This window comes from Manis javanica, chromosome 1 (genome assembly GCF_040802235.1).
Source record: "Manis javanica isolate MJ-LG chromosome 1, MJ_LKY, whole genome shotgun sequence".
In the NCBI taxonomy this organism is placed as follows: domain Eukaryota; kingdom Metazoa; phylum Chordata; class Mammalia; order Pholidota; family Manidae; genus Manis; species Manis javanica.
In genome coordinates, this window is record NC_133156.1 from 220,969,979 (window position 1) to 220,987,832 (window position 17,854).

At 35.8% G+C, this 17,854-nt stretch overlaps 1 protein-coding gene across 6 annotated transcripts in view; it reads right to left on the reverse strand.

Moving 5' to 3' along the window:
• The window catches only part of BABAM2 (BRISC and BRCA1 A complex member 2), a 387,307-nt gene that overhangs the window by 327,762 nt on the left and 41,691 nt on the right, over positions 1-17,854 (reverse strand). For 5 of the 6 annotated variants that reach the window (XM_073214996.1, XM_037009417.2, XM_073214993.1 and 2 more), the window contains one exon: positions 16,211-16,287. In XM_073214996.1, coding sequence (XP_073071097.1) covers positions 16,211-16,287 — 77 coding nt within the window. Of the gene's footprint in view, positions 1-16,210; positions 16,288-16,551; positions 16,681-17,854 lie in introns of those variants that run through there. The other variant, XM_073215003.1, reaches the window with a different exon arrangement.

Sequence of the window (17,854 nt, forward strand, 5' to 3'; positions counted from 1 at the left end):
GCTCAATAATGACCACACAGATAGATGAAAGTGCTTTCATCAATAGATGCTTTTCTTCCCTTTCTACAGATGGCCCACTCTGCTCAAGCAGGCAAAAATCTAGTGTTTTGAGTGTGATTGCCTGAAACTTGTCTTAACCAAGTAGAAAAATAGAGAAGGGAGAAATAGGAAGATGAGAACAAATTTTTAAAATTAACTGGAGAAGAAACAACTGCTCTATATCTTAATTGCTTTGTATTCAGATAACCAAATTCTGATTTCAACATTAAGTAGCATTCATTCTTTGTCATGACAGTCTTTGGGCATACTGTTGTCAACACATTCTATGACTGACAATCATTTCGTGACGTGCTTAGTAGACCCATCTCAAGACAGAATCAAAAGCTCGGCTACTCTCAAGATAAATTCCATGTATTCTTTTCTTCCCAATATATGTACTCATCATTCTACAATAAGAGATTAATCTATTCAGAGTTGTTCTTTACAAGTAAAACTGGTAAGTCCTATTCTAATCCAAGTGCTGGTAAACTACCTTTGTGAGTCTTCTTCTGGGTTCCTTATTCTCTACCATCTTCCCCACCCACCTCCAATGGGTTCTTTCTAAATATGCATGTCAACCTGGTAGATCTCTATAATCTGTCATAGTTCTCTTTCCCTTTCTTCAATGCAGAAACTAAGCTGCTCTTTCTCAGACTTTTAGATACCTCCTTGCCCAACTGAACTGCCCAAAAATTAGTCTCCTTCCAATTAACACTTCCCACAAAAGACATACTCATTTAGTTCCCCAGTTTCATTCATTAACTAACAAGCATTTCCTGATCAGCTACTATGTGGGTCATATAGATCTTGGAGATTACAAGGTTCCACCCCTAGAGTCTAACCATCTATTATTTCAGGAACTTCAAATTTGTAATAATCTAAATATCAAATTCTCCCATGTCTTGAATCCAAACTTCTGCCTTCATGCTACCCTTAGCGCAATATCAGGACTTGGGTTGTTTCTATGACACTGCCTGATGTTCATAAACCTCACATAAAATCCACATTCATGGAGCTCACTTTTTTTCCTATAGAGTAGCACAATTTATCTTTCCTTTCTCCTCATTCATCTTAAGAACCAGAACACAAAAGAAACCAACAGCTACATTAATGATATTGAACCTTACAGGAAATGGAGTTTTGATAAAGATGAAAAGAAGGATCAGAAGGAATAGTCTATGCCACAATAGACTGTTAGAGACGCCACTTGAAGAAACTCTTTATGAACAGGTTCTTCTCTTAGATGAACTGGGATAAAGGTAATTCCTATTCTACATAAATAAAATCAAGCTGCCAAAATGACTTCTGAGTCATAAGAAAGGAGGATAGTTGCTCAGTTTTCTAAATTCCACAATATGGTTCAACCTCTACAGTGTGATAAATTGGAACAATTGAAATAATATTTTTAACATTAAATAGTGAAAATATATGCTTTACATATCTCTGTGTTCCATACAGTTTGAAAAACCCAGTTCAAATACTCAAGTTATATCCAAAGTGAATAGCTTTAATGGGTACTGGTTAAAGAGTAGAAAAATCCCACCACACAGGGAGAGAAACAGAGAAGAAATAACTGGGCGACGACAAGGCCTAAGTAATAAGACTGCTCTTGAAAATCAAAGCCCAGAACAAAACAAAACACCTTGATGGGACTCTGAAGACCTAAGCATGACATCATTTCCATGGGGGAAATTTCCACTCATGCACGTACCTATGCTATGGAAAAATGAGACAAGATTTACAAATGATGTCAAAGACCACTCAAGCTTTTGGCCTACACCAACAAAATGGAAAGGGTAATTTCAAACTTCTACCCAGCACTTTTACAATTTGCCAGAGTTTGAAGATTTTTGTTCTTTCAAAGGAAAAAAACAGTGACAAATAACAATAGTGCACTTCCTGGCCTTAGGAAGAGGGAGACAGGAGCTCTCCAGCTGCACTTCCTAGAGAAGTATGCCAGCTGCCTTCTGCAAACTGAGATCAAACTGCCAAGAATTTGCAGGATAGCACTTATGATAGATGACCTAAAATACTGATCTGTTGCAAAGAGGATGTAGTGCAAACCACACAGGAACTGACAGGAAATCAGCCCTCGGGCTGGCACTCACACATTCAAGAAGGCTTGGAATCCTGGACCTTTGACAGCCAAATTTCATCATCTTCCTTTGTAGGAAGAGTTACCCTTCAGAGAGAACAGTCAGAAAAATCTTGTACAAAGTGTTTTGGTGCCCATTCCTATTTTATAGCACTGCCCCCTGCCTGAACCAGTGGTTTTCTCAAACGTGTTAAAAATCCATGTAAGGTCCTACTGTACTACTTGACCAAAAATCACGTTTGCTGGCACACACCTTCATCTTCTCAGCCATGAGCAGACTGAATGCCATAAATGATTCACAAGCTGTGCTGACGGTAAGAAGAAAAACTAATATTTGGAGTTCACCAAATAATGAGTCATACTCCTGGAAGAAAAGAAATCCTGACAATTGGCAGCACTATGGGATGAAATTTAAAAGATTGTTTTTAACATTAATTCCATACAAGTTGGCAAAAAGAAATTGACTGAGAAACCTGTGATATTTGGTTTGCTTCTGCCTTAGAAAAGTCCAGTTCATGCTCCAAGAAAAAGAATGAGTAGGATATCTATTACCTATTCCTAGACTTGCCTTCTGGACTCACTGCTGCCAAGTTACTCATTCTCCCACACAACACTTTCCATACTAATTTTGACCCTTAAGAATCAAAAAGAAGTCTTGCCTTCTTTGTACCCAAATGCCAAAATGGAATCTTTTAGTATTTCACCTTTATAAAGGGAATGTTTGAAAACAGGCCTCCTTGGCTGTGACATCAGTGAGTTCCGGAGGCCGCCAGGGGCCGGAGGAAGCATCCCCAGTCCCTCGCAGTGTTGCTGTACTCCTACGGTGCAATCTGGCAGTGGCCGGGGACCAAGTCTTTAAAGCTGTTTTATGGTATTTAACATATGGTCATAAATTGCTCAGTGCTCTCAAGAGGGGCTAAATTTGCCACCCCTATTGATGAGAAATGTTCTTATTTATTTAAATTTAGTAGCAAATTGGCACTTCTCCAGATGGAGAGGTTTAGGCATAAGTACAAAAGAAGAACTAACTAGAGATGAGTTGTAACTTTTCTGTTCACTGAATGCAGCCACATCAATGTCGGCTACAGTACCACCAGTTTATCATACAGAAGGACAATAATGTGAGAAGATCCTGATTTCTAAGGCCCAAGGAAGGGGAAAACATGGGTTTTATCCAGACTGCATGAGAGTTTTTTAAATTCCTTTCTCTTTCTCCTCAAGCTAACTCAATTCCCATTCACCTCTCTCCTCCCTTGGTCCTTCATTCCCCCCACAAATCAGGTCTTTATCTGAATTCCCGTACCTACAAAATTCCCTGGAACTTCCTAAATCCTCTAGCATCCACTGTCTTACTTTGCCATATTTATGGTTAAATTGTTTATTTTTTTAATGGCTCTAATTCCCCATCACTAAAGACATAATCCTACTAAAACATTTTGTTCCCTTCCTTTTACAACCTAACCTGTAGCCAAAGAAAGAAGCAAAACAAGGATTTTTTAGGGGGGTGGAGGGGTGAGGGGGTGAGGGTTGTTACTAATTGTATTCATGTGAATGGTATCAAGAGGGAAATATGATGGGTAAAGCCACTACTGGTTTTCTTTTTTATGTTTTTTCAAATATGCAATAGAATATTAACTACAGTCACAATGTTCTCCATTACATCCCATGACTTATTTATTTTATAGCTGGAAGTTAGTACCTTCCGATGCCAAAACCAAGAAAAGAACTAGAAGAAAAATATAGAAATACAGCATCAAATATAGATGCAAACATCCTTAAAAAAATACGAATGAATCAAATCCAGCAATATTTAAAAAGGGTAATATATAATGATCAAGTGGGATTAATCCCAGGAATGCAAAATTGGTTCAACATTTAGAAATCATTTATCATTTTAGCAGAATAAAAGAGAGAAACCATGTGATCATCCCAATAGACAGAAAAAAAACACTTAACATATTAACACATTCTTTTCATAATAAAAACTCTCCATAAATTCAACTAGATGCGGACTTTCTCAAACTCATAAAGGGAAACTACAGTTGACAATTATACTTCATGGTGAAACACTAAACACCTTCCCCTTTAGACTGGAACAAGGCAAGGATGTATGATCTCCTCACCTCGACTCAACATTGTACTGGAGCCCATTCAGTGCAATAAAGCAAGAATAAGAAATATGAATCATACAGATTAGAAAGGAAGTAGCAAAACTGTCTTTTTCACAAGTGATATGATTGTTTTTGAAGAGAGTACCTAAGGAATCTGCAAAAACAGTTACTAGTACTGAGGTAGAGCATAGACATGGGCCAAACATCATGATTACTTTTTCCTGCCTATGATGAAAATGCCAAGATATAAACAGTATAGCAAGAACAGGAGGGGCTCCATCTTTGGGCTAAGATCCCATTTTAAAACCCAGGGGGTTAGGAGGAAAATTCCAAACATATTTCATGGTGATTATCCAACAATTGACCCTGTCCTAAGTTAGGGCGAGTAGTCCTAAATGTTATGTCCCCACTGCTTGAGGGTAACCACTATCTTGGAGAAGAACAGGATCAGTAAATTCCGGCACATCTCCCCCACCCACCCACCTTTTGTACCATTCTTGAAAGCCTTCAAAGACAGAATCCTAAACCTTTAGGTGTGCCTCCTCTTTAAGCGAGGTTGCCTGCACAATCCTTTCCTCAAGTGTGTGTACTTTTTGCCTTAAATAAAACCTTCTCACTGCTCACCTTACTGCATTTTTTTCTCTGCACTCCTCCAGTGGTAAGCATCTTTGTTACTTCACTATTTCATTCTATTTTCAAGTCTTCACTCTCTCTGTCTTACTTTAGACAAGCAGGGACGAGCTACTGAGATCTCTGACTTGGGCTTGCAAGTTCCAGTCACCCTGGTGACCCGGGCAGGACTAAAGCTGTACAGTCACGCTCTTTAGTAGCCTGCCCACCATCTCCTTCCTTTGCTTTGGGAAGTTCCCAGAATATAATCTCACTCCATCCAGTACACTGCAGCTACCCCAAAATCCTGCGGCGGTAAGGGCTTAGTTCCCATGCCATGCGGATTCAAGCCAACACTGGACACCAGGTCAGAGGTGGCAAGGGATCTGCCCTATGCCGAGCAGGTGTTCAGTGAACTTCCCTTTCTTCCCTCTGCTCTTCCTTGCACTCTGCTGCCTGCACAGCTGCTGCCATTCGCTGCTACTCTCACTTTAACGAATTCATTTCTTACCTACACTGATCTACTTGTTCAAGAATTCTTTCTCAATCAGAGTTAAGAACCCTCCCCTATCCAGGCTGAGGTTTCTCCTAGTACGCAGGGATAGACTTCCCCAGATGCAGCTTCCCAACAACAGAACTGTAAGTGAATTTAAGGACATAGAGACATAAAAGGTCAATATATCAAAGTCAATTGTATTTCAATAGATTAGCAACAAAGAATTAGAAAAAATTCAAAAAACCTTACTTATAGTATAAATTAGCCTCAAAAATATATGAAATATTTAGATAAACTTAACAAAACTTGTTCAAGAAGAACTGTTCACTAAATCTACAAAATATGAAAAGAAGACCTATATAAATGGAGAGGTTACCATTTTCATCTATTGGAAGGCTTGATGTTATTAAACTCTGTAATTGGTCTCCAGATTCACTGCAATCCCAGCAGGATTTCTGTAGACATTTGACAAGCTGATGTTAAAATTTCTATGGAAATACAAAGGATCTAAAATAGAGAGAAGCTGTAGAACTCACACTACCTGATTTAAAGACAAGTATAAAGCTACAATAATCAAGGAAGTGTTGTATTCACATAAGGATAGCTGTGTCAGTGGAATACAGTGTAAAGTTCAAAAATGAATCCACACTTAAATGGTTAATGTATACATGATTAAATTAACTCAAAGTGGATCACAGATCAAATATCAAAAGTAAAACTACAGAACTCCTAGGAGAAAATTTCATGACCTTCAGGTAAACAAAGATTTGTTAAGAAGCCAAAAGCATAAATGATGAAAGAAAAAAACTGTTAAATTGGACTTCATTAATATTAAAAACTTCTGCTCATGCAAAGACACCATTAAGAAAGGAAAAAGGAAGCCACAGACTGGGAGAAAATATTGACAAACAAACAACTTCTTTCTAGACTACATTAAGAACACATAACTCAATAAAAAGACCAACAACCCAATCAAAACATTGAGCAAAAGATTCGAACAGATAATTCACGATAAAAGATATATGAATAGGCAATAAGCACATAAAAATGCAAATTAAAACTACAATGAGATACCACACACATCCACTAGAATGGATATAATTAAAAAGACCAACAATATCAAATGTTAGTGAGAATATATAGTAACTAGACTGCTCATGAAGTGCTAGGAGGAATGTAAAATAGTATGACCACTTTGGAAAACATTTCAGCCATTACTTATTAAGTTAAATATATACTTAGCTTAAAAGCAACAATACCTCTAGGTATTTATCCAAGAAAATGAAGACATATGCACAAAAAAAAAAATACAAAAATGTAGTATCAGCTTTTATTCATAATAGCCAAAAACTGAAAACAACTCAATAGATGTGTGAGGTGAATGTGATAACCACTACACTATGGAAACTAGTCTGGAAACAACTCAATAGATGAATAGATTTTATAAAGAAAAAAAAAGCCCTGTGGTATAGATCCTTATAATGTTACACTATTCAGCAATAAAAGGAACAAAGTAATGAGACAAAGAATAATACAGATGAATCTCAAAAACATTTTGCTGAATAAAAGAAGCCATACGCCAAAAACAACATACTATAAGATTAATTTATATAAAATTCTATAACAGGCAAAACTGTTTTATAGTTTGAGATGATTAGGCTCATGAGTTCAGGGAATGGTGGTAGAAGGGACTGACTTGTGGAGGGAAGGAAATGTTCTTATCTTTGGAGGATGGAAATGCTCTGTATCCTGACTGTGGTATATAGTTACACAGGTGCTTACAACTGCCAGAATGTATGGAATGATACACTTAAAATGGATACATGCTATTATATGTAAATTATACTTCAATAAAGTTCATATTTAAAAAAGCCAGTGCTCCCATGTAAGAACTTATTCACTATATAAGAACTCGTTCACCATGTAAAAACTTGTTCGTTATGCTTCAGAAGATTGGAGACTGTTGAGAATTAGGCTTGGGGTTGATTAATGATTGTGCATTGAGTCCCCTATACAGAATTTTATTGTTGTTAACAACCATATGATCAATAAATATAAGAGATGCTCTCTCAAAAAAAAAAAAGCCAGTGCTCAACTTAGTTTAGCAATTGTATCTATCAGTCGGTTTTGAATAAACTATAATCAGCATAAAGCCAGATTATATAGTTATCTATTAACTAAACTGACTTCACAAAGTTAAGTCAATAATATTAGTAGCTATTCTTACATTTTTCCTAAGATTCCATTAATTCCAAGAAAATAAAACATTCGGAAATACCAGGACAAAGGAGTCCTCAAAATCTAAGGGAGAGAGAATGTGTAATCCACAAAATTAGCACTTCTTGCTTGCCTTTCAATGACGATTTTTAGAGCATTCACTAAATGAAAGGTGACCTGCCTCCCTAATTAGCCTCTAAAAATACCTTGAATGCTAGATAATAATAATCTTTAAGTAAATGAATCTGTTAAAAAGATAAAAATAAAAGTAAAAGGAGCTATGCTACCAAGGAAAATTATAATGCCTCTCAGCAAGATGCAAAATACTAAGTTACTGGACACAGTGTCCAACTTTTTACTTAGCTCAATTGTTATAAGTCACAGTAAAAATGATTAACTCCTACTCCTCTTGCAGGTGATCTTGGAAACTAGAAGAGAACTGGCCAAAGAGCTTTATGGAGAGCACATCCTTTAGAGGGGCAAATTTGTTAGTGAAACGAAGAACCAAATATGCCACAGAACAGTCAGGCTATTTCATGGTTTCCTTGGTCTATCCCACTGAAGCCAAAACAGCGTGAACAAAAGCAGAAACACGAAAGGCAGGGTACTTGAGAAGTACAATAAGCAAATCAGGTGTGTAGGCTTTCAACTTGACTTGCTGTCAGCTAAGCCCCCCCAAAGGGGGAGAAGGAGCCTGGCTGGCTGGAATGGCCGACTGAAATGAAATGGCCTTGAACGCTAGGCTGAGGGATTCAGTTACTAAAATACTAAACTTGGGGGGAAGGGTTGAAGCATAAAGATTACTCAATTATTTTCCAAACAGATTATTTATTTTAAACAATACAAGAAATTTTACATAAAATAAATGCCATCACAACAAAACCGCCACTGCTACAGCCACTGCAGCCAGCTTTTGAACCCACTGACCAAAGTTCAAAATATAAGGTATAATAACAAACCAAAGTGCAAAATTCTTTTACATAAGATTAAATCAACAGAACCTTCAGCTGATGCAACAACCATCCCCTCAACACCACTGAGTCCTTCAGGTACTACCAGTTTGGTGTCTAGTTTCTGTGCCAAGCCCCTGAGTGTCTACACAGTGCTGCATGACAAAGACCCTAGGACAAAGAGCATTCTGAGCTTACAATATGGCCAGCTAAAACAAAGTAATCTGTGATAGACCAGAGATGCAAGAAGTACTGTACCTATGCGCACATATGCACACATGCACACGCACATGCACACGGAGCAGTCAAATTACTTAAGGAGATGGGATCCAAAATGAAGTTGAATTACAAGATTCAGTAAAGGAGAAGTTCTGAAACACTATTAGCAATGTGTCTGTAAAAAATCTTTGTACGTGTTTGGCCACCATTTATTTAAATGGTGCATTCCATTTAAAAGAGCAGTTCTGAGACTGGTTTCATTTTGTTGTAATCACTCTCCCAAAAACAAAAATTTAGTGACGTAGTATTGAAGCCTTGGCGATGAACAGGAATTTTACACTGCTCCTATGAGGACATGGGAGACGATGTATTACTCAAATTATAATAGTTTTTTTTTTTGTTTTTTTTTTTTACTTTTTCCTCTGAAAAAAATACTTTTCCTCTGGGAAAGTCTTTCAACTTCAAAACCTTTGGAGATAGTTTTTGGCATGTCATCTTCAGTTTGTTGCAAATGGCTTTGAAATATTCATCATTCTTCTCAGATGATAAACAACAGTATTACTTCTATTATTAAAAATAAAGGGCAAATGTCTATAATTTCATTTGGAACCTCTTTAGAAAGAATTCCTGACATGGTGTAATAGATTCCTCTCTGGGTACCTGCCCAACCCATGCTTATCATTTGCTAAAACTGGTCTCTAGTAACCAAGCTGAAAATACATGACCCAGAACTATTGACCATATGACTGGATCACAAGTGGACGCGCAGACCCTGCTGCCAATCAGACCCTCTCCCCCAGGAATTTAGATTCAAAGATCATAGGCTATCTCTTGGTGGCCTTGAAATGAGTCACCATGTAGCGGCCTCAGCCACTTCTACTGTGTTTGAGGAGAAACAGAGAAATTGTGGGGGGAATACAGTTAACAATAGAATATGTTGCAGGAGACAGACACAGACAAACAAGGATACAGAAGCTGACTGGCTAGTATAGTGTCACCATCCTTCCCAACACTGGTTCTAGACCCTCTGTAGCCTGGCTATTCTTCCTGCCCTTGGGCACCATGGGATTCATTTAATCCCTTACAAAGACAAACTCTAATTTACATTTGTTCCAATGGGTTTCTCATAACCAAACAGTCCCTGATTAATATAAATTGTTAGTATGAAAAATAGAAATTTGAAACAAAAATAATTTTAAATTTGAAAACAATGTTAGCAAACCACTTGATTTACTGGCATAGGCTTGCTTGACATAACTTAAAATATTTCAATAATCCCTCTTTATAGTAAGAATACTTCAGAGTTCTGTTATTTCCTTATCGAACTTTATCATTGGCAGGTCCAGAGAACGACCATGGTTCATTCATCTCACTAACATTTATTGAGCCCCTCTAAATGCCAGGCAATAAGCTAGAGACTGGAAATAGAAAAGCAAAACAGTCTCACTCTCAGCCCTATTTAAACAGGATCCACAAAAACATCAACACAGTAATTTCTTCAAGAGGTAAGTGCTATAGAGCATGACTAGCGTGGATATTTTAACAAATATGTGTTTATATGAAGTTTATTGATCCTCCTCTGTGACTTTAGTAGACTTCACTCATTTTAGTGGCACCATCCTAAACCATAACATGCATTTTATTTAAATAATCTTTATTGCTGAAGATTCACTTTTCCAATAATGTTTAAGTAAGTACCAGCTGTCTCTTCTATATGGGTGAAATTCAAGTACTTTTCTTTAATTCAGATATCCTTTTATATCTTCCATTAGAATCTTACACAGACTGGCAACTGTTTTACTGCTAAGCACTTGTCCCTTAACATTAAAAAAACTGAGGAAACAATAACATCATTCCTCATATACTGTAATCTTCTAGATTCTATTTCAATTATTTAATTTTGAATCTAATTCTGTAGGAATCAATTCACAAATTCATGGGTAGAAATATGCCCTGTCTCCCGTTCTTATTAACTGCACAAAGTTTCCTTTATTCATAGGTGAAACATTTATAGAAGAACTGTTTTCTAACATATAAAATATTCTGAAATATAAATTTTAATTACATGTTATTTTCATTAATATGCTTTGCAACGGCAAGGTAAAATATATAAATAGAAAATTGATACAGACTCCAAACATGGAAGTACTATTTTCTTCCTGCTTTCTGCATCGTGAAGAGCAATGTTCCAATTATAAATCCCTTGTATAATAAATAACTTCATTTGAAGCAAAAGACTGATACAAATAACAGAATGCCACATGCTTTAGAACACTATACTTCAACCAACAAAAATCTGAACACTTAAGATTCATTGATTCATACATACATTCATTCTGTTCCTTCAACAATGTTTGAGTATTTTCATGTGCTAAGCACTAAAGATATACTTTAATAAACCAAACAGTCTCTATCACTAACTTCACTGAGCTTAAAGTTACAAAATAAAATTACTATAAGCGCCAAATACTGTGATTCAGCCTCAGTTAAAATTATAGTTTATACCACACGCCACACGTTTTCAATGGCCTTTAATGAGTAATTTTAGATTTAAAAAGGTTGTTTATATAAACAGTTTTGAGATTGTAAAGCACTGAGTTAGCCATTATGTTCTGCTTAGAAAGATAAAAGAGAATATTTACCTAGCAGTTACCATAGAACAGAACTTAAATCTACACTTACTCAGCTCTTGTTATCATAAAATTAGATTTCATTCTAAGCATTTCTTAAATAGGGCAAAGAGCTTTTCTGTTTGCTATCAGTTATTTTCTGAGGACTGTTAAGCTATATATACTTTCAATTATGTATGTTTCAGAAAACTACATTTGCTAAAATGTTGGTCATAGAGAATAATCATCATTTATCTAAAGATCAGTATTATGTTAACTGTAGGAGATTGAACTCAACTACAAATCTTGTCATAATAAACTACTATGACTTGATCAATATTGGATACAATAGAATTAAAATTATAAAAATTGATGGGTATGTAAAACTCTTCAGCTTTGCAAGGTTTTTTTAAGTAAAATAATGGAGTGGAAAAAAAAGAAGATAATGGAGTGAGTCTAACAATTTAAAGCAATGCAAAATCTTACTATTCTCTCAGAGGGAAAAACAGACTCTTATAAATTCATGATTGGCCATGAATGAATTACTCTTTTACTATTTATTTGGTTGATACAGTAAATTATCTACTTCCAGTAACTTCAAACTATGCAGAGTTAACCCTATACTAATTATTGGGGTTAATAAAATATCTGAGTGTTCTACATTACTACTACTATCAATACATCATGATTCAACAAACTCTTTTAGAAACATTTATGAAAAACTGGAAACAATTTTGAAATAATTTTAAAATAAGAACAAAAAAATAAATTTTAAATAACTGTGGCCTAAACATCATAAAAATTAAGGAAATAATTGCTAATAATCACTGACACGAACAAAACTACATGGGTTGATTCATAAAACACCAGTCCAGTCAAGATGGTTCAACTGATCTTCTCTTAAGTTGTAACTATATGTTCACAGGGTTTATTTATTTTGATTTTCTTTATGAAAATTTTTCAATATCTACACTGTCAGGGAACAGTGACTTATGTTTCATAATTTATATAGTTGATATAATTATCTTTGATGATTCTATCACATTTTCACAGATATTGAAAAACAATCTCCATTTGGAAACTTAAAGGGGTTATAGTTTGGTCTCCATTTTGAAGTACTGGGGTACCTCACCAGGCACCACTTTGAGAGTTTTTCAGATAATTCTTTAAAGAAAGAGCAAAAAGGCACCTTAAACACTATACTTTCTCAAAGCCTGGACAGAATTTGTACATTAACACCACTTTGCTCTAGTCTATTAAATCAAATCTTTTCCTAGCTCTGTACCCAGTGTCACACCCTGGTTCTAACACTAAATTTAATCATTATATGGCCAACATCCTTCAGAAAGCCTTCCTAAGTAATGCCAAGAATTTCAGAAGGAAAAAAATATCTCATTCTTCCAATTCAATGAACTTATAGTTTCCATAATCAATTGCCGTTTCCTTTTATGTGACTGTGGGCTGCTTAAGGCTAGGATCTTGACTTACCTTAATGTGCAAGAACCTCAGTATATAAAGTTTATTTATTATTCAATGGTTATAGAGCATTCTATGGCCTAAATTAAGTCCCTAGTACAAAATGATTATATTGAGCAATAGCTTGATAGAACATAATTAACTTACACAGTGAATACCAGTCCAAATACCCTAATCACCAATGTTATAAGAGGTTTCCTATGAAAATCTTAGTAATGAGAGAACATAGAATATTAGTAAATGCTTTCTAAGATAAACACTTAGAGCTGGGAAGTTCCTTGTGAAGTCAAAAGCCAATCCTCGTCTCAAGACTGTGGACTGACCACACACATTTACTTTTCCCTTTTTAAGACCCATCCTCCCATTAAATGATAGTGAACAAACAGAAAGATAAAAAGCCAAACAACAGGAGAGTAAAGAGGAAGGGAAGAGAATAGTAGTCAATAGATGAGCAATTTCAACAAATTCCTGGAAGCAGAATACAAACAGAGGCATAATACTTGATGAGAGAGGGCAGAGAAAGCTTTGGCTGCAATAATAAAAAGAAGAGGCTACTGATGAGGAAGAAGCCATCTGTCCGAGGAAGCCCATTAAAACTTGTAGCCATCCAGTTTAAAGAGAGGCCAGAATGAGAAATCTCTCTAAGCACAAGAATTTAACTAATACCACAGGGAATAGTCTATAGACTCACCTCCCAAAGATGGCATGTTGGCCAGATGTGTATCCCAAGGAAAAAATACAGGTCATTTTCTAAAGAAATAGAACTATTTGGGGGAAAGCTAGAACAGTTGAACTCCAATGTATGATACACAGGGGCTCCTCATACTAACAGCTACCCCACCATGAACCCACACACTCAATAAGCCCTGCTCAGAAATCCAGTTTTATTTTTTATTGTCTGTCTTAAATATAAATGGACAACCAAAAACCACTTTTTATTTGAGGAGAAACTATGGAATAACAGAGGGGGGAAAAAAAAGATGATAAACAAAAATATAACCCCTGGAGAAATTAAAGTAATTCAGAAAAAGAGAAGAAAACTAAAAAAAAAAAAAAAAAAACCTCTAAATTCTTTAAAAAGCTTTGAAGATACTATATTCATAAATTAGGAACAAGAAGTTGTGAGAGCAGAACAGAGAGCAAGAGCAAAAAAGAGCTCTTAGAAATTAAGATACTTAATTATACTGTGGTAATAAAAAATTCTCAGAAGGGCTCCAGGGAAGGTAAAAGGAGTGGCATGTGAGCAAGCCATCTGACTGAGTCCCAGCAAGATAATCATTTCTTGTTTATCAAGAAGTAAAAAATCCAAAAGAACAATAAAGGTAGATCCCACAGTGGTAACTGCAGGAACAAGCCTGCAGAGCGATCATTCAAGTCATCTATAGACAAAGCACAGAAGACAGCTAAAGATTTAGAAGAGACCTAAGTTATCAGTCTTGACAATGCAAAAGAAAACTAACACAAGACAAAAGTTTGGAAGTGAAGGAAGAAGAATGGAAGGAAGGGCAGGAGCTAATTATCTTCATCTTACAAGGTAAGGAGTCAAAAGGCACTATCTATGATTACTGGGAAACTAAAAGTATACGCAATGTTCATTATTATTGCCTAGATGTTGTGTTTAAATAATCACAGCGCTGTGTGCCACGCACTTACTAAGAATTTTTAGGGGTTGTTCATTTAATTGTGCAATACAATGCTTAAAGTAACCCTTAAAAAATTACGAAAAATTTTAAAGCTACAGGATAATCAGCAGAGGAACCAAGAGTAGGGATATGACTTCATTACTGGGGAGAAGAGATAAACAGTGCAATGAAAATAGGCTGATGCCTTATGTATCAGAGCAGGAAGTCAAAAGATAATATCTAAACTTGATACAGGCATGAGCATATTATTTAGATACATGGAGATCATCCACACAAAAACTAAACACTGAAACAAATTATTTTTAAGTGGTTCCCTTGGGAAACAGGACTAGGATTAGGGAGATGTGGGACAGAGGGCTAGTGCTTTCATATATAAAAAATTTCTGAACTATATATTTTTAACGTTGAAAATGATTTACTTTGATCATTTCTTTTATATTTAGTTAATTTTTTTTCAAAAACAGTAGCAATCTAATCTGTCTCACTACCTCAGGTAGGTGAAATTCTCAAGTATTTTAGTGGTTTCCAGAGAATGTTCTAATAATGCAAGGTTAACAAGTCAGCATGTCATAATTTTTCACTTAGTGTTGTATTTGGTAAATTAATATAAAGCAATTCTACAGAATACCAAGGTGTGGGCCCTCCTGGCCTATAATGACAAAGCACACAGTCCATGGTCTGAAAGGCACTGTTAACTCCTCTGTCCCATCTTTAGCATCTATGTTCTTTACTCCTCTTTTTAAGAATGAGACACTTTAACACTCCTAAGAAATGAGACACTTTAACACTCCGTTCATTACAAGGACAAGTTCAAGGAAGAAAACTCTTGATGAGATTGATGCTAACCAACCAAAGCTACCATCATTTCCCTACTAGACTATAGCCTCAGCACTGGTCATAGGAGCAGAGAAGCATGGACACAACCTAAGCTGTGGTAGATGGTGGACTAAATTCACAGCAGACTTTGCATACTCTTCATCAAGGTCACAAACCAGTGAACCAAGAGCTCAAGCGCACCCCCAAACATACTTGGTTAGGCCTACGTTTTGCTTTTAAATTTGAAAAAATAACCAACATCTAAAACTGACAGAATTCATATCAAAGTTCAGATTTCCACCTTCTCCCAGTAAATCAGTAGAAGTAGTCCCCTCAAGACACAGTACCCCAATTTGCCACACCTAGTCCACTTCACTCATTTATGTTACCAGTCTGGCCCTTGTAGCCATTTGCATTTCTGACCCTATTTATAAAAGAGAGAAGAACAATGTTGACACTCCTAACCCGAGCCTAGAATTTTGAGGCAGGACTCCTATACTCAGGTGACAATCAGGAGTACATGGGTGACAGTGATTCCTGGCAGCAGTGGTTCCAGAAGGGAGTTAGCGAGAGTGGTGGACAGCAGCCATTCCTACCTAAAAACTGTTTCTAAATAGTCAGGAATTTTAAAGCAGAGCACTCTCTTTATTGAGCACACTCATGTAAGATCTGCCAATGGAGGAAGAAAAAAAATACAAGAATTACTGCACATACCTAAAAGTTAAGAATTTCAGTGCATGCCTACTTGACCGAAACTTACTCTCTGCCAACTGCCTTACTTTGAATAGAACCAAGATTGAAAGACAAATTTTTAAAAAGTGGTAAATCCTAGTAACAGCATCTAAAATCCAGAAATAAAAACTAAAGCATAAAGTCCAGTGACTAGCACTATAATCTACATTTTTAGTAAAGTAGTCATCATTTACTTACATTTTAATGTTTCTCCAGCATATGGTATGTGAAGTTTAAATCGGTCACAGTTGGGTCCAGGAGTCAATGATGTGCAGCTTTAAAAAAAAGAAAGGGAAGAGGAGATTTTTTTAAAGCCCCACATAATCATATTTAGTGAAATAAATAAAATGTGATCCTTACAAATAAAAGATTAAAGAATTGGCTTATAGAACAAAATTAAAGCCCTTAATGGTCATGGGGCCAAGACAGTAACACTTGCCCTAAAACAAATAACTCATTCATCTCACAATAAAACTTATATGCCTTCTGACCACAAACACCAACACAGCTTTGACTTTTCTCTCAAAGTACATCTCGACCTTTCAAAGAGGTATCATCCAAAAACAAGTTTGTAGTCTTTGATGCCAAGAATTTAAGAGTAACTTTATGGTCATATTTTCAATATAGATTCTTAGCTTTTGCTCAGTTAGTACTAAAAAGAGCCCACTTTGGGCCTTTTTCTGGTACCAGATGGTTTTCTTTCTTTCCCCAAAGGTGAGGCTCTTCCTCTAGATTTGGCACCCGTAATTTACATCTGCAGGAAGGCACGATGCACTGGGCTGCTTCAGATAAAATGCAAATTTACAAGGGGGTGAGTTAGTCACCCAGTTCTCAACAGCTTGGTTTTTTTTTTTTTAATCTGTTACTTCACAGAGTTATACAATGTTCTTTGTTCATTACCCAGATTGACTTTACAAGCCATTTTTCATGATCTAGCAAGTCGTAACTTCAACTGCATAACAGCACTACTGGCTTCATAAATTAATAAAATATTAATAGGAGTCAACTGAGAAAGTTACATGTCTTCAATTAGTTAAAAAAAAAAGTGAGAGTTTTCACTTGTAAAGTAAAACACAAAGGCTAATTTTCTTTTACAATTCCAAAACTGGCTATGAAGCATTTCTGAAAAAGTAGTTTAAGGAATGGGAGCATTGTTGGATAAATGTACAACTTCCCAAAAATGGCCTCTGAAGGGCAACAGTCATTTTAAAATAAATTTAAGGAGTACTGGCTTTAAAAAAATAACACAGACCTCATATTAGATTTACTATACTTTTTTCCAAAACTATTCGAATGAAAGAGAAAAGAACCAGACAGAAACTGGAACTCAGATGTATTTAACATAAATCACTAGGCTAATTTCCTTTTATCTTTAGGGGCCAATCAAAACACCAGTTTATAAACAAAACAACAAAGTTGCACTAATAATTGGCATAGTAACCTATTTTAATTTCTCACAGGTTTTAAGAAACCATCTCCTTTACCTTTCAATATAAAAAATTCTTCAGGCCACATTTTATTAAAGGTACTAAATTATTTCCCCTATCATATAATCTTTTCTAGCCCACAGCAGTTATTTGAAAACACTGTAGGAAAACACATTACAAAATATAATCTAAGAGTGGTTTCTTTCATATTATATTCACCTAGTGATGGTTTAAAAAAAAACGCCATTCACAATGAAGTGTCTCTTTTGGGCTTGAAAATCAAATTATGTATCTTACATAGCTTAACCACTGAAGTTATTAATAGTACAGGAAATCCTCAGGACTAATCTGATTCTAGCTTGTTTGAGTAACTTAGGCCTTCTTCAGTGTGAAATTAGATTCTTAATTATTATGT